Genomic DNA, 26,678 nt, shown 5'->3' on the forward strand with positions numbered 1-26,678 from the left:
ATTTTACAGTGCCCAAACTAAAGATGGCGGCGCAGGCGTTGACCTGACCATAGAGTCCCGGAGCTAGAGAAGCCCTAGGCGGACCGAGGGCGGAAAAACACGCCCCGGCTAGGGCGGCCGTTGCCGGAAGTTCGCAGTGGAGCCGGCACTGCGTGCTTCAGACGCCTGCGCGAAGATGGTAGAGGAGAGCATCCGCGTGGTTCGCTGCGGCGGCAGCCGCCTGAACTTCAGGAGAGCCGTGTTCTCTGCCGACTCTAAGTACGCCGTGGGCCGCGGGCGGACGGGGTGCGGGGCCCGGGCCCGGGGAGCTGTCAGACCAGCGCGACGACGCGGGGCCGTGAGGCCGGAGTCGGCGGAGCCCGGGGTTGCCCGGCCTGGCTGCTGCGTGCGAGCGCCGCGACTCCCCGGGCTCTACCTGCCGGTGCGCTGCAGGGGTGCAGGGGCAGGTCGTGTCTAGGGTAGACGCTGCGCGGCGCGCTTGGAAAATGGTCCAGCCGTGTACTGTTCGGCCCTTACAGTACCCAAACGAGTGTCGGTACTCTTCGCTTGGAACCTTTTGGGTCTCTAAACCTTGAATGGTTCAGCCTTCTCCCGGAGAAAAACATCTTTATTACCAGCCTCCCCCGTTTTCTTTTGTTTTGTTTTGGAGCTTTACATAAAACTCGTTCTTAGATCTGTAGGAGATAATCTCCCGGAGTTTGAGAATAAAAAGTATGCAACTTTTACAACAGTGGCCTTTAGTGGCTCGCTGCGTGTCAGCTGGCATCCTTGCTGCTGGTGTTATCCTCTAGAAGAGATGTGTAGTAGGGGTAGTTTTTCAAAGCACTCTGAATGGAGAGATACCTAGTAAAAACCCCTTTCTGGTTTGGGATGGTAAAGATGGTATTTACGGAGGATGTATTCTCCCACAATACCCTGCGTGTGAGTGTGTGATCGCTAGTTATTCGTGCATGCATGAAGAAAAGAGCTTTCACACACTTCCAAGGGTTTTTGTAAGATAGTCCTTGCTAGTAAAGGGGTTTTTGTTGACCATGTTTTATGAATTAAAGGGAGGAAAACAGGCATAGAGGAGTTGTCACAGTTCTGCCCCGTCAAACTCATCCTTACGTCCTGTTTTGCCCTCCATTGAACTGTACCTCTCCTTTTCTATTTAAAATTAGGTGTTTGGGCCATTTCATTTGCTGACTCTGATAGGAGTTTTTTGTTGTTGTTGTTGTTGTTATTTGTATGTTTTGTTTTGTTTTGTCAACTGTTGTATATATAACTAGATGAGCTGACAAAACCAAAACAAGGAAATTACTGTATGATGAAGAGTAAAAAGTCAGTAGCAGGTGTTTCCAACCCTAGGCGATTTTAAGGCCGTATTACTTCAGAGTGAGAAAGATGAGGTCACAGAGGGCTGTTATCTAGGTATCTTATGTACATTTCTATTGCCATTACAAAACACCATGACCAACAAACAAAATAAAAGGTTTCATACGGAACTCACAGCTGCAGAGGGTTAGATGCCGTGATTGTCATGGTGGGCCGCGTGATGGAGTCAGGCAGGCAGGCAGGCGTGGTGCTGGAGCCCTGCCTGAGACAGCTCCAGGCAGAGAGAGCTAACTGAGAATGGCTCGGACCTTCGAAACCTTCAAGCCCAGTGGCACACCTCCTCCAGCAAGGCCATCCCTCCTAATCCTTCGGGACCATTCCCCTCTCTTTGGAGCCACCACACTGGGCTAGGCTGAGGCCTTGTTTAATGGAGGAAATGAATGAAAGGTCTCCCTTAGGTACACAACATCATCCATGAAAGGTCTCCCTTAGGTACACAACATCATCCATGAAAGGTCTCCCTTAGGTACACAACATCATCCATGAAAGGTCTCCCTTAGGTACACAACATCATCCAAACAGGTAATGGGTTGGTTTGCTTTGTTTTTTGTTGCCACTCTGTGTTATTGGAGGTTGGACCTGGAACCTTGCACTTGCTAAGCAAGCATCCTACTAAGATCTGTCTTCCAGTACCTGCCCCACCCAAATGTGTGTACCCACTCTTCTTTTGTTTCTTTTCTTTTGAGCAGGGTCTCACTAAATTGCTCAGGTTGGTTCTGAACTTTCTGTTTTGTACTTGGGATGCACCTGCCTCAGCTTCCCAAGTGAGTGGATTACAGGCTTGTGTCACTAGGCCCAGCTTAGAAACATATTCCTATTGAATAGATTGGTGTGGTTAGCATACCACTGTGTGTGATAACACCTGGTGGAGGATGGGATTGGAAAGCAGATTATCCAGTTCTTTTTTTACTGTTTAGTAAAAACCTTTGTTTGTTGTATCTTTACTCAAGGCAGGATAAGGTCAAGTTTTTGCTGAATGATGTGTGTGAGACTATGTCTGACTGTAAAGCCTGAATGTGTCAACCACTCATGTATCTAAGAACTGTTTAGGAGTGGCCCCCGCTACAGATGTCAGCCTCTGCACTGAGACACTCAAGGTCATGCGTCTAGGCGGGAAGAATACAGGCGCTCTGTGGTGATTCTGTTTTTGAACTTATTACCACCCTTTGGCCAGTAGGTCTTGTACATACTGTCAACTATAAGCCACATTCTGGCTTCAAAGATGCATGTGGCTAAGCCACCCAGCATGATCGATTTGATAAAGCAGGCTAATGGCAACCTAAGTCAACATCACATTCTTCATAGGATAAAGTCACATGCAAGTTCTGTTATGAGTGGAACCAGTTTGGGTTCTGATGGAGCAGCTGCTGTGTGGGAGGAAGCCACAACTCTAAAGAAGATATGAACAAAAGCATCACTTCAGCAGTTAGAAAGGAAACTGATAGGAATACAGGAGTAACCTGGATCTCACCCCTGATTTTAGTTATTTTCTTTTTTGTTTGTTTGTTTGGTTGGTTTGGTTTGGTTTTTTGGTTTTTGTTTTTTCCAGACAGGGTTTCTCTGTGTAGCCTTGGCTGTTCTAGACTTGCTTTGTAGATGTGGCTGGCCTTGAACTCACAGACAACCACCTGCCTCTGCCTCGCTGAGTGCTGGGATTAAAGCCTGCGCCACCGCGCCCTGCTGGACCTTACCATTGAGAGCAGAACCTTTGACTCAGCCTTTGTGAGCTGATGTCTCCAGCCAGCTATGGCGCATTTTAGAACATGGTGCGTGCTGCCAGGGAACCATTGAAGAGTAGTTGGATATCACTATCTGTGGCCGCTCAGCTAGGGAGAATGCGGTTACGTTGTCTGCAGGAAGAGTCTGTCTGTGTTGCCTCCTTGGCTTCTCTGTTTTAATAGATGACTTCATCTTTCCTATCTTCACAGGCATAACGACCCATACACATGAAAACACAGTGCTTAAACTACTTGGAGAGAGATTTGCATTTGTTATCTTTATAATAGGCATTTAAAAAGATTATACTACCTGTGTAATATGTGAGACTTAGCTTTCTCTCTCTTTTCCAGGTATATCTTCTGTGTCTCGGGTGACTTTGTTAAGGTCTACAGCACAACCACGGAGGAGTGTGTGCACATTCTGCACGGGCACAGAAACGTGGTGTCTGGAATCCTCCTCAACCCCAACAACCATCTGCAGGTACCAGGCTGTAACTGAACATACTCAAATTGGTCTTGCTGTTGACAGGAGCATTTAGGTTAAGTTTGCAGGGCTACTTTACAAATTACGACCAGGGAATCATCTGTAGATTCTCCTACTCAGGGTAATTTTCAGTTATTCTGAGTAGTGGAAAGAGGACCACAGCCTAGTCCTACACTGCCCATAGTGTCTTCTATGACCTTTTCAACTGTGTGATGCTAATAGATGTTACTTGTCTCAAGTTATCTCAAGGATGTTCATATCTGTATGAAGGTTCTGAAACAAACGGATTTCTTGATTACCAAGTTCCTTATATAGCATTGGCGTTTTGGACATCCAAACCTTCAGTTTGGTCCTTTAGTTTCAATTTTTTTTTTTTGAAGTTAAATTTATTTTGATATTTTGTTGTTGCTATAATTTTTAACAAGTTCCTATTTTCTGCATTAATCATAGCAACATGGAGGCTATTGCTTGGTTTAGACAGGATTTGCATTGCTACCCATGACCTCATCACAAAAGAAGTAGGGCATATACCTAACACTCGTGTTTTCTCTCCAGAGTTAATGATCTGCTCTTAAATATATATTTATATGTAAATATGTATTCATATTTTTATCTCTAAATTCACAAAACTGTCAAATTGACACTTTCAAAATAAAATTATTTATAAACCTTATATTCAAGGTATTTTCACATAACAACAACAAAATCTGTGTAACCCTGGTAAAGCTAACCTTAACAAACATATAATTTTTAAATTTTTATTATCCCATGTGTTATTAAGATCTGCGCCCACCAAGAATGGTCCGCAGACTGGTGTTCTAACACTGCCGAGCCATCTGTGGTGATGTGTAGCAAAGACTGGGAGGCCTGGAACTTACCACACCACAGAGTCTGAGCACACAGAATTCCTCCTGTGTTTTTGAAAGTATTGGTCTTTAACAGATTGGATTTGGGGGTGGGGGCTCCCCTGGTCATTTGAGGAATTTTTTTAATACTTAAGTAAAATGAATGCAATGATACCAGTGGGGGGACATGGGCTTTTGAGAACTGAGAATGAATTCTTGAGTGCGCGTTTCTTGGCTCCATACCATGTCCTACCTAGCGTAGAAGAGTCAGTCTTACCTCCTTCATTTCTCCTTCAAACTTGAAATTGTTAGACTATTTGCAGAAACCTCTAGTTGGTTTCCTTTATCTCAAATACTTAGGGAAAAAAGTGATTTAGATTTGGGGGGGATATTTGATTTATTGTGCTGCTTGAACATCCCCTTATTCCCCATAGTCCAGATTTGAATCTGAGACTTGGAATATCATGTTGGGGCTCACAAAGCTTTGTGCTTCAATTTTCAGTAGAGATACTCAGCTTTTATAAATTCTGTTACCCCTTCAGGGCTAACAATGAGATTATGAACAACAAACACAACCCAGTCCTGTATGCCTTTAGTTACTGGTTGGTCACTGGATACTGTTTTGCCCTTATAGCTCTACTCTTGTTCCTTTGATGGCACAATTAAGCTGTGGGACTATCTTGATGGCATTTTGATAAAGGTATGTATATTGTTGTTTAGTTTTCTTCTATAAGGCCTAATCTTAAAGAGACTTCCTAAACAAGTTTAGAAATCTACATTATTGTTAAAAAAGAAATACATAAATTTGAGTATATAAACATTTCAAGATTCTATCATAAAAAGAAGACTAATAAAAGTAACGAGAAAAAATATTTTACACACCAAGAAGAAGCAACTGGTTAGGCCAAGAAGGCAGGAAATAATAAGCATGAACTGACGCTGTAGCTCAGGGGTGGAATCCTGAGCTCGGTCTGAGCATTCTCAGGGAGGGGTGGGGTGGGCAAGAGTATGCTAGGAATTACACATAACAGAAAAAGACATGCCAGTTACCATGTTACCATGGTGAGATGTTCATCCCATTAGTTTTAGAAGTGTAAACAAATAGAGTGATTTCCCCTTGCTAAAATATACACTGAAAAGAGAAGTAAATTAATGAGTACATATGTACGGTCATTGAGAGAAAAATAAAAATTGTAGGTTTTTTTTTCCATAAGAATTTCTCATTGAAATATCTTGTATTTGTATTCCTTATATTGTTTTTGGTGGGAAACGTCTATACAACCTTGATGTTACTTAAAATTATGGTAGGTTCAGTCAGTGAGACAGTATGCAGTCATTGAAAAGCCTATGAGCAACACCAACAATAGTGTGCTTGCGTCCACAGACCGGTAAAGCTTTAAACTGCACCATGTGCTCTGTGCTCTGCTGAGGAACTGGACGGTGCATAGTGTGACTCATCCTCTCTTTCAGACTTTCGTCGTTGGACCTAAACTCCATGCCCTCTTCATTCCTCCCCATGCCGAAGATTCTGTCTTCCTGACAATAAGTAAAGAGGAGCCAGGTACAGCAGACCGCACTTAGCTTGTTTTTGTGAGACACCAAGTGGATCTTTACACTTTCTCAAAATTACAGGGCTCTCAACACTAGTTTTATCTCAAGCTCTCAGTTGTGAATTGCATTTAAATGTTTGTCATCAACTTTATATCCTTTAGGGGGCTTTCTGTTACTTCTGAGTGCATGTTACCTTGTCTGTTCATAGTGGACTCAGAGCTCAGTGTTAAAGCCAGGCCTAGAATTTATCTTTCTGCTGAATTTTAATATGTTACTTTCATATTTTTGGTTGTGCGCCTTGAGCCTCAGCTTTAACAACTGCGCCGTCCCTCCATCCCTTAGTGCGTCTTTCATAGTAGGCATCACAGTCCTTTTCCCTGTCGATCTTGATTCATACCAAGTAATAATTGCTATTGTTTATAGCATTGAACATACCGACATTTGAAGAATGTCTACAACATTGTCAGTAATTACAGATAATTACTCTCCATTGTAGAATTTGATATAACAATATCTACTTGGAGTTACCCAAAGAAAAATTTTAATGCTGGAAGTCAAGAGTGCCACTCAACCCATAAGATATCAGAATTAAAAGTCCAAAGCAGCTTTATATAGTGACTAGAGAGGCAGTCGGACTGCCCAAGATTTAATTCTTTATGTAAAAATATATAAGTACATGTATCTCCTTAGTATGAAAATTGCTTTCTTTTTTTTTTTTCTTCTTTTTTTTTTTCTTTTACTAAATAATACTAAATACCAAAGAATTACTTTAAAATCGCTTTGGGTTTGAAATCAGTAGCTGTTTGATTTGTGTGCCTGTTTCCTGCCTCTCTGCATGTTATGTATAACAGCCGTCGCTGACTTACATATACGTGAGCACATACAGATGTGCACATGGCGGCTAGAGGCCCACACCAGGCATCTTCCTTTATCTCTCTGCACATGCAACTGGATGCCCCAGCTAGACAAGCTGCGGCAGGTCCCAGGGGTCCTCCTGGTGAGGGACTGGCCATTGTGCTGGCTTTTGTAATTGGAATAAGGATCAGACTCAGGGTCTTCATACGTCCATGCCAGCTCTACTGAGCCCTCTGCTAGCCACACGGTTCAGAAAGCACTCCTGTGCCTTTGTGCTTTGGGTTGCTTAATTCATTAATACTGTATTTTTCAGTTCCATTTTATTTTAATTTATTGGGTTTTTTCGAGACAGGGTCTTTATACTCCTGTCTGTCTTGGAAGTCACTGTGTTAGACCAGGCTGACTTCAAACTCTGCCTCTGCCTCTAGAGTGCTGGAATTAAAGGTGTGTGCCTACTCAGACCCACTTTAAGCCTCAGCTGCGTGCTTTGGAATGTAAAATGCACCTGTGTGTGATTTTTATTTCTGCAGATATAGCCAAGGGTGTCCAGGAGTTGTAGGTTTAGATTTCATTCAGATGAAGAGTCCAGGGACTGGAGAGATGACTCAGTAGTTAACCGGACTTGTTGCGCTGCAGAGGTTTAGCTCCCTTCACCCGCAACTCCACTTCCAGGACCCCTGCGGGCACCACACACTGCTCACTTGCTTTTTACATTTTTTTAATGACAAGTTGAGGTTGAGGTATGTTTTGTTCCAAATGACCTACCATTGCAGTCTTGGCATTTGAGGCTGCAGATTGACAGTTTTGTATGACTAAATGTACTTGCTTTAGATAAACTTCATAACAAATTACTTCTTCACTTGGCCAGACGTGTTTCAGCTGGTTTCAGTGAAGCTGCCCAAGTCACCAAGCCAGGACGTGGAAGCTAAGGAGCTCACCTTTGTTTTGGATTACGTAAACCGGTCCCCCAAGTGCATTGCCTTCGGGAATGAGGTACATTTTTTCTGTTGGTTTCTCTTTATGTGTAAAATCTATTCCCTGAAAGTTTTCCCTTCAACACTGATACAGTGCAGTACCGTGTTTCTGTTAATAACGAAAATCTATGGCGTTGTTTTAGCTAGTGTTGCTGAATTATGGTATGTATTCTTTTACAGCCACCCTTATGTTGTCCTTATTCTGGCCTTCGCTCTTTGACGATTTTCCCCAAAGTAACAGTGTCTGGTATTTGTACTTTTATTTGCTTCTTTCATATAAAAGCCACTGAAATTGTTCCACTTTAGCCTGTGTGCTTTAGAAAATATGGTCTTTGTATCTATAACTAACACACCCATAATAGGTAATTCAGATGTTATAGAAAAGTATAATGAGGAAAGAAAAATCTCCAGCCTCACCAGTGATAATACTTAAAGACTGACCTTTTTTTTTTAAACACATTGAAGACGGCAGTTCCCAAAGAAAGTAGGCCCAGAAGTGCAATCATCCTTTTCTCCTTTCAACTTAATATTGCAATAAACATGAATACTAACTTGTTTTTGACGGGTACTTTGTACTGTTATTTAGCTACCTGTTAATAACTTATTCTTTTATAATCAAGACCCTTGGGGTTTGCAGAATTATTTTATCATTCTTCTGAGCAGGATTAAGTCCTCAAAGTACAGAAGATGGCTTTATCACTGATAGGGTCAGGATTCAGCCTTGCTGACCCTCAGCTTGGGTAAAACTACAGTTGGAATCCACCTCACCTCCACTAATTCTATGGTGTCAAGATGAGGAGCAAACTGAAATGCCCGAGCCCTGGATCCCACCTCTGCACAGATACAGCACGTGACTGCACAGTGCATGTGTAGGAGTGACGATGGTTCCTGGAGCCCACCAGTGGGCAGCACACTTGGGGTGTATTTATTCAGCTGAATGCAACTCAACAATGAAAGGAAGTGAACGGTACAGCTAAGGGTGTAGGTGCAGTTCAGAAGAGTGGTATTGAGCTACAGTGGCTACAGTGTGCAGACGGAAGCAAGCTGTGGTGGTAAAATGAGAGATGCGAGTGAGAGCTGAGGAGTGACTAAGTGGGGAGGGTGCATTCTTGGGATGGTGGGATGTCACTAGGTCTTAATTTAGGTCTTAATTTTGACAGCAGTTATGTAGACGTAGTCAAACATGGCGTGAAGTTGTATGTATGCCTAGTAGGAAAATGTAAAGTACTACACTGACCGTAGCTAGAGAACTGAGGGCTTAATTCATCTTCATTCTGAAGGTAAGGTTATCTTTTCCTTGGCCAAAGTATAGCATGTCATTTTGTAGTTATACAATCTTAAAGAGCCTTTTTTTTTTTTTAATGTTACTTTCTGCTTAAATCACCAGGGAGAATATGTCGCTGCAGTCCGGGACTTTTACTTATCTGTTTACTTTCTCAAAAAGAAAAAAACATGCAAGTAAGAAGCCCCTTTTATTTGCTTTGTTATATTTACTGGAGCACTGGTTGCAATGTTGTCCAAACCTGTGTCCAGTGTCTTGTTTCAAAAAGTAGGATGATTCCCTAGAGGTGCAAACATCTTAACACATGATGATAGGGTAGGGGCATCTTAGCTAGGGAGTCTTCTTTATTCCCAAACCCTATACGTACAATCAAGTGTGGCCTGGTGAGTCTCACTGGCTGTAGCAAATGATGTAGGCATTAGGATACCGGGCGTTGTTCCAGTTTGCTTTCTATTGCTCTGTTAAGACACCAAGACCAAAGAGCAGATTGGGGAGAAAAGAGTGTATTGGCTAACATCTCGATCTCATAATCTGTCATAAAGGGAAGTTAGAGTGGGAACTTAAGAGAGGAAATGAAGGCAAGGTAGTGAGTGCTGTGTGCTTTTTTATGCCTCCCAGACCCAGCTCCCAGAGGCAGCATTACCCCTACTGGGTTAGGCCCTTCCACTTCAGCCTTAAAAAATGTGCCCCACAGGCTTGCCAACGGGCCAGTCTGGAGGCACTGTCTCCGTTGAGGTTTCTTCTTCCCAGGTGACTCTAGCTGGTGTGAGGTTAGCAAAATATCACCAGCATGACCTTGAAACGTTTATTCCATTTTAGCTATGATGTACTTCAGATCGGTGTGTTTAAATAGAGATAGTGGCTGAGTTGTGAGGATGAGTAACTGCCATACTTAGAGAGGCTGCTGCTGAGCCTCTTAGACACTGCCACCTGCCCAGCTGCCCCTGTAAGGGTAGCATTGTTGTTTGTGGTGTGTAAGGGCCCTGACTTCCTCAGAAGTGGAACAGGAACCCACCTAGACATAGCAAGTGGATGTATCCCTCTGATTTTGTCTCTTTAATCACTTGTTTCTGTTAGAATTTTACTAAGCATGGTGGCAAGTTTAATACTGTCATTTTGGTTCAGAAAGAACTTTGCTGTCCCTAGACCAGAAAAAGTACTAAAAGGACTGTCTTCACCGAAGGTTCTTGTGATAAGACATGAGTCACATGAGCTTTATATATTGGTAAATGCTTACAAACACAATACTTGATTCATAACCAATGGAAAATTGTTTTTCTTTTTCCTAGTTTTACTTTACCATCAACAAAAAATAAGAAGAATGCTAAGAACAAGTTCACATGTGTAGCTTGCCACCCAAAGGAAGACTGCATCGCATCTGGTCACATGGACGGCAAAATCCGCCTTTGGTCAGTGAGCTTGGGAAAGCATGGCATCACTTGCCTACTGTGTCACACTCATCCTGCAGAGCAGCACTCTCTCTTAAGTCCAGTAAAGGTGGTGTGAGCATCACTGCTGCGGGAGGAGGGCTGTGCTGCACCTCACGTCTCCTGCCATGTGCGCTCCCTTCATACTGCCCTGTAGGATTCCTAGCCCAAGCTTCTGAAGAAAGGGAAGCACTCCATGTCACTGGAACTGCTCTCAGCCTAAAGCAGGGAAGTGGGACGTGCTTTATCTAGTAACGCATCCAGTAGGGACTCTAGTAGAGATTCTAGTGCGTGGTACATACCATAATAGTATGGCTTACAAAAGTGAATCTGGTTAGGAATAACAAAGAATTTAGAAATATTGATGCCAGAACACTTGAGGTTGTGGTTTATTGGGTTTCGCGGGCCATTGTTTCCTATTTTGCACCTGGGGCCAAGTCGAGAGTTTTGTTTTCTCAGCCCTAAATGGGATGTCTCCATCAAATACCTCTGTCCAGGGCTCAGGGAACCCATGGAAGAGGAAGCAGGGAGACTGGCCTTCGCCTGTATGTTGTGGCTTCCCGCTCAGTGTCTTGAGTGTGGATGAATGAGTCTGTGTCTTGTGCCGTCTCTTAGCCTCTATTTGTTTTGAATTGATGTATTAGTTTTTGCCTTATCTTACTATATTTTATTTATTTATAATCTAAGAAGCTTGTGTTTTTTCTAATCAGAAATAGAAAGGGAATGGGTCTAGATGGAAGAGGAACTGGGAGAGGTAGAGGGAGGGGAAACTATAATCAGAATATAGTATGTGAGGAAAAAAACGTTTTACAAAAAGTATTTTGGCCAGGCATAGTGGCACATGCCTTTAATCCCAGCACTCAGGAGGCAGAGGCAGGTGGATTGATGTGAGTTCGAAACCAGCCTAGTCTACAAAGTGAGTCCAGGACAGCTAAGGCTAAATAGAGAGACTATGTCTCGAAAAACCAAAATAAAAAGTATTTTGTTTCTCCAACAGGAGGAATTTTCATGATGATAAGAAGTACACATACACGTGTTTGCATTGGCACCATGACATGGTTATGGATCTGGCTTTTACAGTCACAGGTAAGTGCCTCTTTGATAGCTAAAAGGAAGTTCAGAAGTGTCTGAATCGAAGGTTGGAATTCACAGCTGTCATCCCATTGCTTGGGAGGCTGAGGCAGGAGAATCACTATAAGTTCAAGGCTTGCCTAAGCTTTGTAGTGAGGAGGTCCTGTCACAAAAAACAAGTTAAAGGAGTCAAAATTTTCATGACCCCTTTGTTAGTAGTTTACTTTCAAGACTCCAGTGTATTCAGCTGTGCTCATTTCTCGTGGCATGAAGAACCATGTAAGGTGTAAGCCAGCTTTGAAGTAGTCTTACTCTAAAGTTACAGTGCATAACTGCTGCCATTTATCGGATGCAAGTAGCTGCCAGTGTTTTCTGTCACCTGTCTTTGGATCAGTGACGTGTGTTGTTAATTCACCCTTCACAGATGAAGGAAGTGAGGGTTTGAGATGGTGACGAACTAGCAGAAAGTCCAATAGCTAGTAAGTAGAATTTGGACCTGGGTGTAATTTAGAAGATTGTGGTTTTTGATTTGGTTTGGTTTTTCAAGACAGGGTTTCTCTTTGTAGCCTTGGCTGCCCTGGCCTTACTTTAGAAGTTTGTGTTTTTAACAGACAGACTGCCTGGTTGAGTATTACCTACTTTTTGTTTTGTTTTGTTAAGACAGGGTTTCTCTGTGTAGCCTTGGCTGTCCTGGACTCACTTTGTAGACCAGGCTGGCCTCAAACTCCCGAAGATCCGCCTGCCTCTGTCTCCCGAGTGCTAGGATTACAGGAGTGTGCCACTGTGCCTGGCTTACTCTCTGTTTTAAATTCAGACCTTGTTGGATGTATAACAGACATAAGAGGTTTTATTTTTTAAAAAAAACTCTTAAAATTCTGTCTTTAACAGAGAAGTGCATTGTGTCTTTTACTTTTAGTGCACCCTCACACCCACATGCCAGAAGTTCAGTCAGTTATGTCTGTGTTCTGACCGGGGGTGGGAAGATCATGTGTCAGCAGAGTAAGACGGGAAAGTGGTTAGTCCTTACTTCCCAAAGACTGACAGGACAAGCCTTAGATGGCCTCATGTGCTCTGGATGCTTGGAGGTTTACCTAGTGTTAGCTCCTTAGAGCCCAGGAAATAGAAGGTAAATTCAGCCTAATGAAGCTTTGGATTTGGGGAGCAGTGCCCAGGAGTCCTATCCTGGCATAAGCGTTGAGACATAAAAGAGAAAGAAGAGGACTTAACCATACAAATGGGGGGGGGGGGAGTGGCTGTTTGTTTATTTACCTTTCCTTTCTTTCCATTCACCAAAAAAAAAAAAAACAACAACAACTACATGGTTTTGGTATTCTGGTGAATGTATGTTGATCTATTTGTTTACACTACTTTATTTGGGTTCTTACCCCAATCCCTTCTAACATAAGGTAGGAGAGACAGAAGGTTAGTGGAAAGAGGGATGTTGAGATCTTTTTAGATGACTTCCTGCTGATTAGGGTCATCGGGTTCCTTGGGTCAAGTCCAGTCTCCATAGTCAGGATATCTCCCAGCTTCTTCCGGTAACCACAACAGCAGCAACCAGGAGCCTCAGGGGAGCAGCCGCCACCTTCTTCAGAGCACTCCTGTCCCTCTCTGGGCTCTGGCATTTATTTGTTCCCTCTCCAGAGTCCCCAGAATTAAGCTGTCTGCATCTGGCAAAGATCACACCCCTGCTAGTTAACAAGGCAAAGCATAATTGTCTACTGTGAAGCAGCCTCTTATCCCACGTCTGTGATTAAAATAAAGACATTCGCTTAAGTATACATGTATGTTTCATGTAGTGCCTTTGTTTTCTCCTTCCTCTTCATTCCTTTCTCTGTTGTGGCCTCTGCCCATCTCAGGGACAGAAATAATCATAAACATACAGTAATATACAGTATAAACTATTCAAAATCCTACTAACGGTCTTGTCATCTCCCAGAGCTGCTGACACTGGAGTGTTGCACACAGTCCTTTGTTTTGTTTGGGCTGAGCACAGCTAGTTCACATTATTGAGCCCAAGTTTTGGTGTGTGGTGGTAGTAAGTTAGTTTCTTTAGTATACTGGTTTCACTTAATTTGGATGTATACCAGAGCGAGCTTGCTTAGTGCAGGGTAGACTTAGTTTCCATAATGACTGGTAAGAGTCCCTTTCCTCCACATTCCATCTGCAGCGGGGCACTGTGTGTAACAACCCCTTTCCTCCACATTCTGTCTGTAGCGGGGCACTGTGTGTAACAACCCCTTTCCTCCACATTCTGTCTGTAGCAGGGCACTGTGTGTAACAACCCCTTTCCTCCACATTCTGTCTGTAGTGGGGCACTGCCTCATTGTGTGTGTTCATTTATCTGAGAGTTACTAACGTGGAGGATGTTTTCATATACCTGTTGATCATTTGTGTATCTTCTAGGAAATATCTATTAAGATTTCTTTGTTAATTCTTCAATTGTATTTTTTATGCTTTTGAATTATTTGAGTTCTTTGTATTTTATAAATATTAATCCCTTATCAGATGTGTGATTGACAAGTATTTTATGTGTAGGTCATCTTTGCTCGATTTCTATAGCTGTAGCTACATCATCACAAGTAATATATAAATGTTCAAGGTGGCAGTTTGAATATTATACTATATGTGTATGCAAGCATCATGTTGCACCCTGTATATCTGCATAGCTTTGTCAATTAAAAATAAAATTAAGACTGAAAGATAATAAAGCCAATTAAAGATGATAGGAGGCCACTTTTGTAAGTTCCAGAGATCACTTAAGTGCTGACTATATTTGTCTTTGTGGTTGTTTTCCTTCAACCTGCCTTCAAAGGCAGCAGTCTGCTGAGTGGCGGGTGCGAGTGTGTGCTTGTGGAGTGGCGCGATGGGTCAGAGAAGAACAAGGAGTTTCTCCCCCGCTTGGGATCTACCATTGAGCACATCTCCGTCTCACCTGCAGGAGACCTGCTCTGCACTTCTCATTCTGATAACAGTAAGTCTAAGCTTCTCACTGTGAGGTGCTGCTACAGTTAGTTGCCAGCTTCTGAGTGGTAACAAAGGACCCAAAGCTAGTAAAGAATATTAAGAAAGCCGGGCGTGGTGGCACTTGCCTTTAATCCCAGCACTCGGGAGGCAGAGGCAGGCGGATCTCTGTGAGTTCAAGGCCAGCCTGGTTTACAAAGTGAGTCCAGGACAGCCAAGGCTACACAGAGAAACCCTTTTAATATCTGTTTTTTCTCCTTCCGCTCATTTTTCTCCATTCCTCTCTAGCCTTGGCTACCACCAGATCTATCATTTTCAAACTTGTTCTTATAAAAGCATAAGGTTAAATGTGTTTATTATTTACTGCTATGCCAGTTACATTTTTCAGAATATTTTAAAAATGGGTTTGAAGTGGGCCTTCCCACTTTTCATAATAATGGCATTTTCCCAAGGGTGCTCTGAGCTTCTTTTGCTGAGACTGTACATGAGTGCAGGAACGTTGCACCATGTGATGAAGGGGTGGCACTTGCTGTTCTTCCCAGCCTTCTGTTCCCATTCCTCCTCACCTAGGTCAGCTTGTAACTCAGTTTGTTGGTGAGTCAGACGGGGTTACCGAGAGCTCAGCGAATAATAGATGTACTACTCTTGCAAGAACCCTACTCAGTTGCCAGCACCTACATCAGGCAGCTCACTACCAGCTAACACTCCGGGTTTGATTACCCTAGCATCCTTATCTAGCTTCCACGAGTGCTTGCAGTCACATGCACATACACACACGTACACACACACACACAGATAAACACATACATGAACATGCATGATTTGAAAGAAAAGGTTAATGGCTTTAATAGAAACCTCTATCCTCACTCTTAATCTCAGAGTCGTGGGTTCGAGCCCCACATTGGACGCCAATTTGTTGTAGTTAGATTACGAGTATGGCCTAATAATGTTTATTATTAGGACTGTAATTATTATTATGGCAGTACTTTTTAAACCTACTAGCAATCAATCAAGACACAGACACTTGTTATATTTTCGTATCTGCCCTCAGTTAGCCTGCGGCAGGGCAGATACTAATCCTCTAAATGACTTCCCATAGTGGGGCAGGTATCCCATACCTACCCCAATCCCATGCCATCTGCTTCTAATAATTTCTAATCAAGCTACTGCCCATTTATGATCCCAAATACTTGTGAATGTTTTTTATCTGGGCCAAATCCTTCATGTGCACCAGCCATGTGCTTCTCCACCTAACCCATGATGGGGCAGCCTTCTTCCCTCCTCTCCTCCACTCTGCCTTCTTCCAAAAATTCTTTCTGTCTCTCCCAGCCTGGGAACCTTAGCCACGTCTATCCCATTTGCCCTGCCCAGGTATAAAGGCCTTTTATTGGTCAGACAGGTTAGGCTCTCAGATAAGGTGGATCACAGAGACAGCAAACAGTAACATCAGACCAACCTCCAACTAACCTGGAAAATAGTCTTGATTTTCTAATAACACTGACTTAATTAAACTTACTGGATTATCTTGTGCTCTGGCATATTTCAAAGTAGCAAAAAATCTGGTCCTTGTCACCTTGATACTCTGACCTATTTATATTTAATTATTTTTCTCCCTGTTTTAACAGAGATAACAGTTATTCACCGAAATCTTGATGCATGTGCAGTGATTCAAGGCCTAGTGAAAGGTACTTGAGACTGAAAGGGATGTGGGACCTGCGTCCGACCAGTGGCCACTGCTCTTATCTCAGTCCTCGTCTGTGGTTTCTTTTGCAGATAAGAGTGTGTCTACTGGCTTGATGGTTGACCCAAAAACCAGAGCTTTAGTTTTGAATGGGAAGCCTGGCCACTTGCAGTTTTATTCCCTCCAGAGTGACAAGCAGCTGTATAATGTAAGGTTCCGATCCATAAGCTACGCTTTAAAATGAGTGAAAGTTCTTCCCGGTACTGCTTGGGCTGTGTGGCTTATTGAAAGCTCCCGACACTTGATCCTATGTTTTGTACTTGAGCGCGCCTGATAGTGTCTGTGAGTACTTTAATGCAACTGTTGCTCCCCTACACGTGTATTCTGCATCACAATGATAAGAGAATGAACATGTGTGGATTGACATACAAATTTCTATATGGAAAAACTGTCATTCACGTGCTAACGTTAAGGTCTAGTGTGGCTTAAACAAGAGTGCTTCGGCCCTGACACATGCAGTGCCACCTTTTCCTTGTGCCCTGCAGGTCTCCTTTGAGATTATGACCACAGTGGCTAGCGTTTTCTTTCTTTCCTTCCATATCCTATAAGTGTAAATAAGTCAGTACCTTCAGATCTACTGTGTAGTAAAGGGCACTTACTACACATAATATGGTTGAGCATCCCTGATCCCAAAACCCAGTCTCTTTTGTTTGGCTGGTTTTTCAAGGCAGGGTTTCTCTGGCTGACTTGGAAGTCACTCTGTAGACCAGGCTGGCCTCAAACTCAGAGATCAGCCTGCCTCTGCCTCTAGGGTGCTGAGATTAAAACTGAGTGCCACCATCCCCAGATAAAATCCAAAGTCTTAAGTGTTCCCAGATCTAAAAATCCTGAGTACCTCCCTGACACCAATGCCTGAATTCATGAGAAGACACCACAGCATAATGCTAAAATGATTATATAAAAATCACTCCTAGACTGGCTATATGTATTAGGTACACATAAAACATAAATGGATTTTATGTATAGACTTGGCTCATAGCCACAAAATATCTATTATGTCTATATAAATATTCTAAACTGGGAAGAAAACTGAAACAGTTTGTATCTGTAGCTTTTCAGATGAAGCCTCCTCAACCAATAGCAGCCACTTTATTTTCTTAGCAAATACAAGGAAACCCATTTTAAATGATTAAGGGATCAGTCATAAATAAAAAGTTAGTCTACTTGATCACTGCTTATCTCTTTATTTTTTAACTCTCTTAAAGTGATAGAGAATTTAGCCTTGGGGTTTTCTATAAAGCTTTTCTTAGGGAAAAGCATGACTGTAAATTAAAGGTACTTATATTAACAGCACTTTGGACTTTTTAACCTTGTCAGTTAGATATCGTTCAGCAAGAGTACATCAATGATGAAGGCCTAATCCAGATTGAACTGACGAAGGCTGCCTTTGGCTGCTCTGGCACTTGGCTGGCAACAGTTGAACAACGGCAAGAAAACAAAACTGAACTCGAACTGCAAATGAAACTGTGGACCTATAGCAAGAAAACCCAAGGGTAATGCTAGTGTATGGCCACCTCCGCCAGCATTTACATTGCTTCGTTTTGACACATATGGAAATGGGGTTGGGGTATTACTCTAATAATAATGCTTTATTTTAGCTTCCACTTTGAGAAAGCATTGGTGTAATGTTGCTTGGGCCATGTCATCACATAAAAGGTGAAACATGAGAAAGAATTTTAACCCTACAACATAATACACAATTCCAGGCAAATCCAGAATTAAAATCCAAATGTGCCCTGGTTTTCTCCACTGTCCGGGGAGAAGGATAGACATGCGCCATGTTAGGTAGATAACCCACTGCCTTTTCCAAGAGCTGCTTATTGAGTCCTTGTGTCAGGTTTTTGTTTTGTTTTTTTTGAGACAGGGTTTCTCTGTAGCCCTGGCTGTTCTGGAACTTGCTCCCTAGACTAGGCTGGTTCCAACTCAGACCTGCCTGCCTGTGCCTCCCAAGTGCTGGCATTCAGGGCATGCACCACACACCTGGCTCAGTCAGTTCTAAAGAATAGTGTACCCTAAGACTATGCCCCACATCTCACAGAGAAGAAAAGAAGCCCAGAATTAAATGATTCTTCCTAGTCCTCTCTCCTGAAACTGGTCCTCTTCACACAGAAGCACACACTCCGTGTTCTGTTCCTTCTGCTGGCTCTAAGGACACAGCAAGCAGTGTCTGTGACTGGCAGTTTGGATAGGTCATTGTTACTCTGTGTTTTCACAATACAAATGGAGCCTTTCGTGGCCTTTCTTTTTCTCCTTTTTTCTTTTGTCTATTTTTAGAAGAAGCCAGACCTCTACATTCTGTGTAATTATCCTGCAGAGTCTGGTACAGTGAGCCTTCAGCCATGATTTGTTTTACATTAGTTCATTTTTACCAGGGAGCTGGCCGCTTTCTATAATGCTGTGCATTTGTGTCACCTCATGTGCGGGTGATGTTAGAGCTTGTCTTGAGCCTGTTAGAGACAGAGTGTGTGAAAATTTGTCATTTTGAGTAATAATCCATCAGCTTCCCATTTTAAAGATGATATTGTATGACCTGCAAGTGTTAGCATACCGGGTCTTTTCTGAGAATAAATTTGTGGCTTTCTTTCTGCTGCTAGGTTTGTTCTGAACACAAAGATCGCCATGCCACACGATGACCATATCACAGCGCTCTGTTTCAATAATGCAGAAAACCATGAAAAGCCCGTTCTGGTCACGGCGAGCAGAGATGGCCACTTCAAAGTGTGGATGTTGACAGATGACTCTGATATATACAGTGAGTTAACTCGGTAGATTATGTTTTAAGAGTGATAAGTTTATATATTGGCGTTTATTTGTCCTTTTTGAGAAGGTGTTTTCTGCTTTGTTAAATTCGATAACCTATTGCTTAATTTTAACAACCTTTTTTCATATTAAATTTTACATACCTTTTCACCAGAATCTGTGCTTTGGAAGGTGAGTGTTGTGTCTGTTTGGTGCAGCTAACAGGGCTTTTGCCACTGGGTCTTTCTCTTCTCCACTAGAGGGAGGTCAAGATCTCCAGGAAAGGGGAAAATACCAGAACAGTCAGTACTTTGCAACACTTTTAACTTAGCACAGTTGTGGGGAATCTGGTTTTTGTTGGTTTGATTTCTTTAACTTTTTCTTCTTATAACCTGCCTCTCATATTATTTAATGTTTATGTCATGTTTGTTATGGCTTGTTTTCCCACAGAAAAAGCCATCGGCTGGACTTGTGACTTTGTGGGTAGTTACCACAAGTATCAAGCAACCAACTGCTGTTTCTCTGAAGATGGCTCCTTATTAGCAGTTAGTTTTGAGGAAATAGTTACAATATGGGATTCAGAAACATGGGAACTAAAATGTACGTTTTGCCAACGAGCTGGGAAAATAAGGTAGGTAAATTAGTTTGTATTGCTACCAAAGTATGTATTTCTTTTTAATTTAAGGTTGTTTTCCGCAATAGAGGTAATCTATAGTTTGCTGGGGAATAAGGGTAAAAAGCTAATCAAAATGTTAAGAAACTGAAACTTGTGAGGACATGAGCAGTTTACAAGCATTTCTTAAACTGGGATTTGCATTGAACTGTTGTATCCAGCTTTGTTCAGTATAGTAAGCACTTTCATGAGGTATTGTGTAGAATCTAAAGCTTTGCTAGCCTGAGTTGATCCTGACATGCCCCATAAAAATGTGTTCCCATAAAAATGTAATGTAATGGTCAAACAAGTATTTCTGATACCCAGACCTGAGGCCAGAGTAACCGATGACTAATGTCATCTTATTTTAAATATATCTGATTTTGAGTTTCTTTTTGCAGGTAAAAAGCATAAAATAAGGTCTTGTTAAGTGGCATTATATATTTTACATAAATTGTTCTGTGTTGTGTGGTGGTTGGTACGTGATGCAGCATATAAGAGAGTTGGTCATCATGGCCACTGGTTTCCTAAAGAAATACAAGCACCTAAATAACCCTTTCTATTGGCTAAGCAACCTTTTCTATTGCTTTCACTGTCAGAACAAGTAGAAGCAAAAAAGGAAAAAAATGCCTGTTTACAAGTCTGTATTGCATAGAACAAAACCCAGGGGTGCAACCCTGCACTTTTGTGACTAGCTGTGCTGGAGCTGCCTGGCGCTCATCTTGCTGTGGTTTTGACCTAGGCACCTTTGCTTTGGAAGACTGACATGCTCCAAGTATCTTCTCGGCACTACTGAGAATGGCGTTCTCTGCTGTTGGAATCTGCTCAGCTGTTCAGGTGAGCTGTCACTTTACTCCAGTGTCACTTAGCAAACCCACGTGGGATGCTGACCTTGGTGGTTTAGGAATTTAGAACCCTGTTTTCATGTCTTCCCTAACAATATATAATTTTTCACTTGATCAAATATTTTGAATTGGTGGGCTGGTAGTGGATTCCGAACGGTAAGCAATAAAGCAATTTGTGCTCAGTGTGCTCAGGATGCAGGACTCCACATTTGTCTTCAGAAGCTGAGGAGGAGCTCTGTTGATTGCAGGATGCCAGATAGTGCGAGGTTTGAAAGTATTCTGCCATAGTGCTCGTGAAAACTGAGACTTTGGTGGCATTTTACTGATTTGCACATGAGGAAAGTGTGATGTTACTTCCTCGTGAGTGTGGATGGTGGTGTCCGTCGCTCTCATTTAGTAAAAACACAGAAGCAACAAAAGCCAGGAATCGGAGGAGGCCTAACTTTAACACCGTGTGTGGAAGGAACACTGCTTCCTGCTGCACACTTCATGGAACCCCTTCCAGAGACAGTGTCAGTGTGTATCTGTTGTTACTGAGAGCATAAACTCCTTTCATACAAGAATAACACTGAGCTCTCTGCAGGAAGGTGGAGCACACCTACTGTAAAGACTTGAGCTTTTGGTGAACGTGTTCTCAGGAGTGTATCACTTTCCCCACAGTGCAGTGGAGTGCCAAATTAAATGTTAGAGTTATGGAAGCTGACCCTTACTCGGACCATGTTGCTGCGGTATCTCAGTCCTCAGTGGGCTCAGATCGTAAGTATGACCCATGCTCTGATTGCATGCGCTCTGTTTCCTGGGTTTTCTTTCAACTGTTTTTAGTAGAAGCTGAAACACACTCACTTTGAGTTAGAAATTCATCTGCAGCTGTTCTCCTGGGGCCCTCCCCATATTCTTACTCGAGATCTATAATGTATGCGTTCACACTCAGTACTAGAAGTGTTGTCCACAGGCCAGTTCCCACTGAGCCTTCAAAATCTCCCCTTGGATGTCTAACTGGACTTCCTCTGCATCTCTTTTCTGATACTTAAGACAAAATGTTTGGGTACTGTTCTGTTGTCTCTTATATCGATGTCCGCTGGTCTCTGGAACAGAAATCGTCTTCTTTTTCAGATTCTAGTCCTCATTCCTAACCTGTTCGGAGAGCATGGTAGACACTCAGTAGATACCTGCTAAACAGCGACAACAGCAGAACTGAAACAGTTTAAGCAGGGCAGGGCCACTTACTCTTGGGATGGGTACAGGATTCCTGTGATCTCCCAGCCTGAGGCTAGAACTATCCTCTGCAGGTAAGATGCTGACATCTCTCTGTTTTTCCCCTTCAGTGTTCGTATTTAAACCTAGCGAGCCAAGGCCGTTGTATATTCAAAAGAATGTTTCCAGAGAGGAAGTCCAGTGGGGAGTGTTTGTTCCACGAGATGTCCCTGAGTCATTCACCTCAGAAGCTCACCAGTGGCTGAACAGATCCCAGTTTTACTTCCTAACTAAATCACAGGTAACTGTCTCCCTCAAAAAGGGTGACCTGTTTACAGAAATAATTTTAGAAAGCTTGTTTTCACGTAGAACTCTTTGGTTAAAGGCTTATTTCCCAAAAGAAATGGTCAAATAGATATGTCAATACATCAGTGTTAAGAATGAGATTGTAAGGGCTGGAGAGATGGCTCAGAGGTTAAGAGCACTGACTGCTCTTCCAAAAGTCCAGAGTTCAATTCCCAGCAACCATGTGGTGGCGTACAACCATCTATAATGAGATCTGGTTCCCTCTTCTGGAGGCAGGTGTACATGCAGGCAGAACACTATACATAATAAATAAATGTTGAAATAAAGAAAAATGAGATTGTATTAACCCTACACCTTTGAAGCTTTGTGTTACTTCCATTAACTCTGTGACACAAGAAAAGCACTGTGCCCCAAAATTACTTTAAATTGCATTTGTTAACATTTCCCCCTAGTTTTCGGTTTGATTTGGCTATTAAAACTGTTGACTTTTATTTTGTTACCAGGTCTTACACGCCTCTCAGAACATGGTCTTGTAGCTGAGCGTGGTGGCACACACCTGTAATCCTAGCACTCTGAGAGGCAGAGGCAAGCTGATCTCTGTGAGTTTAAGGTCAGCCTGGTCTACAAAGTGAGTCCAGGACAGCCAAGGCTACACAGAGAAAACCTTGTCTCAAAACCACCCATGTAGCCCCCCCCCCCCCAAAAAAAGAAACCAAAAAACATGGTCTTGTAACTCCAACAGGACCTTTCAATCAAATTTAAATCTTTTATAGCTTTTCTGTGGGCAGATGTACATATCAAAATGAAAAATGGACATTGTGTCATTTTATTTCATTTTATGCTTTGGTTTGTCTTTCTAGTGTTTATTAACATTCAGCATAAAGTCTCCAGAAGAGAAACTCACACCAACAAGCAAACAGGTGGGCATACATGCTGTGCTGTCTTTCTAAAGGAGGAAGTTAGCTTTTGGAATCAAGCAAACAAACAAATATGTCTCACTGAGCTCTAAGAAGGAATTGTAAAGTGCATACTTAAGCTAATGTGCCTTCTTTAACATAACAGTGCTCCTCTAAGGTTTAGAGTGCTAAGTATAGGCTTGTGTTAAGGCACCAGTCAGTTGGTCTGCCATGTCTAACCTTGTGGCGTGAGTTGGCTAATAGCCAATTGTAGATCATAAATAGTGGGGTGGGGTGGGGTGGTACATATGAGATTAGATGGGTAAATGTACTTAGCTTATATTTACATGGTATTTCACCCTACTCCCCTAGGGATGTTGGATTTTGTTGTCTCACTATTTTCTGGAACCTTCATGAACACCACAGACAACCCCTTTAGATCATCATCATTATAGAGATTTGTGGTGTTGTGGCTAGGTTTTCCTAGCTTGGACATCATATCTCCAAGAAAGGGTTAGGATATGGAATCTGGATGCAGCCATCTGTTGAATTTATTGAAGTTCTTGAAGCTAAAAGTTTGTACAGTCTTAACATACAAATGCATTCATAGTCAGGTAGTTCATATAGTTTCTTTTTGTGATCAACTTTTTCCCTTCCTGGAATTATTCATTGCCTACTGATTTTCATTTGCTTGGTGCTCTGTTTTGTTTTGTTATTTAATTCTACTCTAGGGTTTATCCAAATTAATTATTTCAGAATTTTAAGACACAGAGGTATTCTTTCAAGTCATGAAAACTGTTTTCACAAACCCATAGCTTACTTCAGTCTGGACTAGTTGCTCTGTGAATCTGCTACACACTGGCCATTCCAGAGCATGTGCTCATCTGAGGCTCGTCTCACCTCGGGACGTTAGGCCCACAGAGCATGTGCCCATCACTCTGAGGGCTCGTCTCACCTCTGCACATTAGGCCCACAGCTGCTCCTTCTTTGATCACTTCTTTGCTTTGTTGAAGTCTGATCTGTTGAATGCCTGGGTCACCACCTTGGTCATATTTAGGACCTTGCAGTCTGGGCAGTATTCTTCATTCCTTCCTACTTGTTGATTAGTTGGGTATACATATAAACTGAAAACCATTTTCTCAGCACTTTGAAGGTGGTGGCCTAAGATTACATAGCTTCTGATGTTGATAGACACCCAGTGCCATTCCTCGTCCTTGATCATTTATCCTTAGCTTGCTTAATTTCTTCTGAAAGCTCATTGAATTTACTCACAAAATTTTGTTCATCTGTCATTAACTGTATGCCGGGAGCTATTATAGACAATTGCGATATGCTAGCAAAATAGCTTTGTCTGTGTTAAAAAAAAAAAATATATATATATATATATATATATATATATATATATATATATATATATGGTATTTATAGTTTATAGGAAGATAAAGATGCTAAACAACAAGCAATAAGCCAGTGAAATATGTAATACTGTAGAAAGTAGAAAGAAGAATTGTAGCAGGGTTGGATATAGAGGAAAAAGTGATGGGTGTGTCTTGGAATTTTAATTTGGGAAGTCCTGGTAGGCTTTAAACAAATAGACCCATCTTTACTCTGCATGCAGTGTGGAGCCTCTGGAGAGCTTTGGCTGGGGAACTGACTCCCTCTCCCACATACTGCCAACTGCCCTGGGGTCTGTTTTTAGTATTAAAAAAAAGAATTCTGCTTAGTCCCCAGCTTTGTGCCCTATTTCAGTTTTGACTCTTTGTGGCAGTTTTCTTGTGCTTATGAACTGCACACACAGGCCTTGCTTTTCTCACAGCTGTCTTAGAATATTGCTTCCTTGGCTCTACTAAGATTTCATCTCTCAGCCTGCTTCATCCACCCAGCATGTCCCTCTGTGGCCTTCCCTCATTCTCTGCCCTTGGGAGTGTGCGGCCTCTGAAAACATGTTCGCTCTGATCTTTATAAGCATGAAAGCCATGGTTCTCTCATCACTGTGGCTACCTTTCCCAGGTAGAAAGTGGGACACTAGGCGTTAGTTACTTTATCTGTGACTTGAGAGTAACACTAGGTAATTTATAACCTTTCACCATAGTTTTTATAGTTCACTGGCATTTACCTGTTAAAGAGGTTTCTCCTTTTTATTGAAATAATTTCCTGTTATCTGACTTCCATGCAGCTGCTGGCAGAGGAAAGTTTGCCAACGACCCCATTTTCTTTTATACTGGGAAAACACAGGCAACAGCAGGATGCAAAGTTAAATGAAACTTCAGAGAATGAACTGGTACAACTCCCCTTAACAGAGAACATACCTGCAATTAATGAGGTGAGTGGTCAGTCTAGCAGGCCGTGGGAAACGGAGTAGATACAGTGGATTCCCGAAGCTGGAGGTAACACTTGATTTGCCCTCTTTGTCCAGACAAGTGAGGGGCCTTAGTGGGGTGATTCTCTCCTGGACCTGGGTGACAAGAGGGCTGCACAAGTGTGGGGAGCTGGAAGTACTGTTTCCTTTGGTTTGCTTTTTCTCAAGGAAGCCTTTGCTTTGGCCTAGCATGTAGAGTAAAGACTATCAGGAGGTGAAGCAGCAGTTTGTCAGAGGGCGATGTTTCTAAATAAGTCTGGCTTTTCTTTGTGAATACAGCTTCTTCACACTCCAGCCCATGTACTGCCATCAGCTTCTTTCCTGTGCTCTCTGTTTATAAATTCATTGCTACTATCTAAAGAGACTAAAAGGTAAGAATTCTAGATAGTTCATCTTCTAAATTGTTTGGGGGAATGTCATCTACTATATTTATATTTTAGCTTTGAAATATAACTAATAAAAATATTAAATATAATACTTGTGAAGTACTGAGAAAGAAATGTTGAATATGCTTAAGATGTAGTGATAATTACACATTTTACAAATTCTTTTGCTCTTTTGTGGTCTATGCTCTATTAGGGCACTCATAACTGTTTTCAGTTGAGGTACCTTCTCTATAGTATTTTAATGTGTGTGTCTTAAATTAAAACATTAGAAATATCTAATGGTATTTATATTTTATTTTGTTATTGTCAAAGTGCTGAAGAAATTCCTGATAATGTAGATATGGAGGAAAAAGAAGAAAGTGACAATTCAGATGAAGAAAATGATTTTACTGAAAAAGTCCAGGAAGCAAATAACATGGATTTGGGAGAAAATGTTATACATCAGCTATCAAAATCAGAAGAAAAAGAGCTGAGAAAATTCAGAAAAGTAGACTATAGCTGGCTGACTGCTCTGTAGGCTGTGCCTATGGAACACCACATGGACATTGTTGTACTTAATTTTTACTGTCTGTTAATACTTCAAATTTTTAAAAAATTTATTCTTAAGACAAAATAGTAAAAGTCTTTTGTTTACTTGCTTGTTTATTGCAACTCTTCGATCTTGGTTCCCCAAGTCAGTAGAATTGCAGGCCTGCTACCCCCAGGTCTGGTCAAACATGTTTGTTTGTGTAGATTTTTTTTTAATTGTATTTGTGTGAATGTTTTCCTTGCATGTTTGTATGTGTACCACTGGCTACCCTAGTGCCTATCAAAGTCAGAAAAGAGTATCAGGACCCTGGAACTAGTTACCCATGGTTATAAGCCATCATAAGGGTACTAGGATCAAACCCTGGTCCTCTGAGTGAGCAACAAGTAGTTTAAACAAATGCCTGAGCAAACTCTCCAGCCTCCTGGTCAGACTTTAAAATGGTGCACGAAGGCAGAGGCAGGTGGATATCTGAGTTTGAGGACCGCC

At 42.0% G+C, this 26,678-nt stretch overlaps 1 protein-coding gene across 1 annotated transcript; it reads left to right on the forward strand.

The window, feature by feature from the left end:
- WDR75 (WD repeat domain 75) lies at positions 1-26,296 on the forward strand. Its single transcript, XM_084779286.1, has 21 exons — positions 1-258; positions 3,444-3,573; positions 5,056-5,121; positions 5,892-5,982; positions 7,696-7,820; positions 9,189-9,259; positions 10,373-10,492; positions 11,508-11,596; positions 14,397-14,555; positions 16,171-16,230; positions 16,319-16,434; positions 17,604-17,779; positions 18,881-19,038; positions 19,476-19,656; positions 20,420-20,514; positions 21,183-21,278; positions 21,848-22,017; positions 22,883-22,942; positions 25,095-25,241; positions 25,557-25,648; positions 25,976-26,296. Exons 1-21 carry the CDS (start codon positions 176-178, stop codon positions 26,178-26,180), a joined length of 2,490 nt encoding a protein of 829 aa, XP_084635412.1. The 5' UTR covers positions 1-175; the 3' UTR covers positions 26,181-26,296.
- The last annotated feature ends 382 nt before the right edge of the window (positions 26,297-26,678 follow it).

Source organism: Acomys minous (assembly GCF_964271855.1).
Source record: "Acomys minous genome assembly, chromosome: 4".
NCBI lineage: Eukaryota > Metazoa > Chordata > Mammalia > Rodentia > Muridae > Acomys > Acomys minous.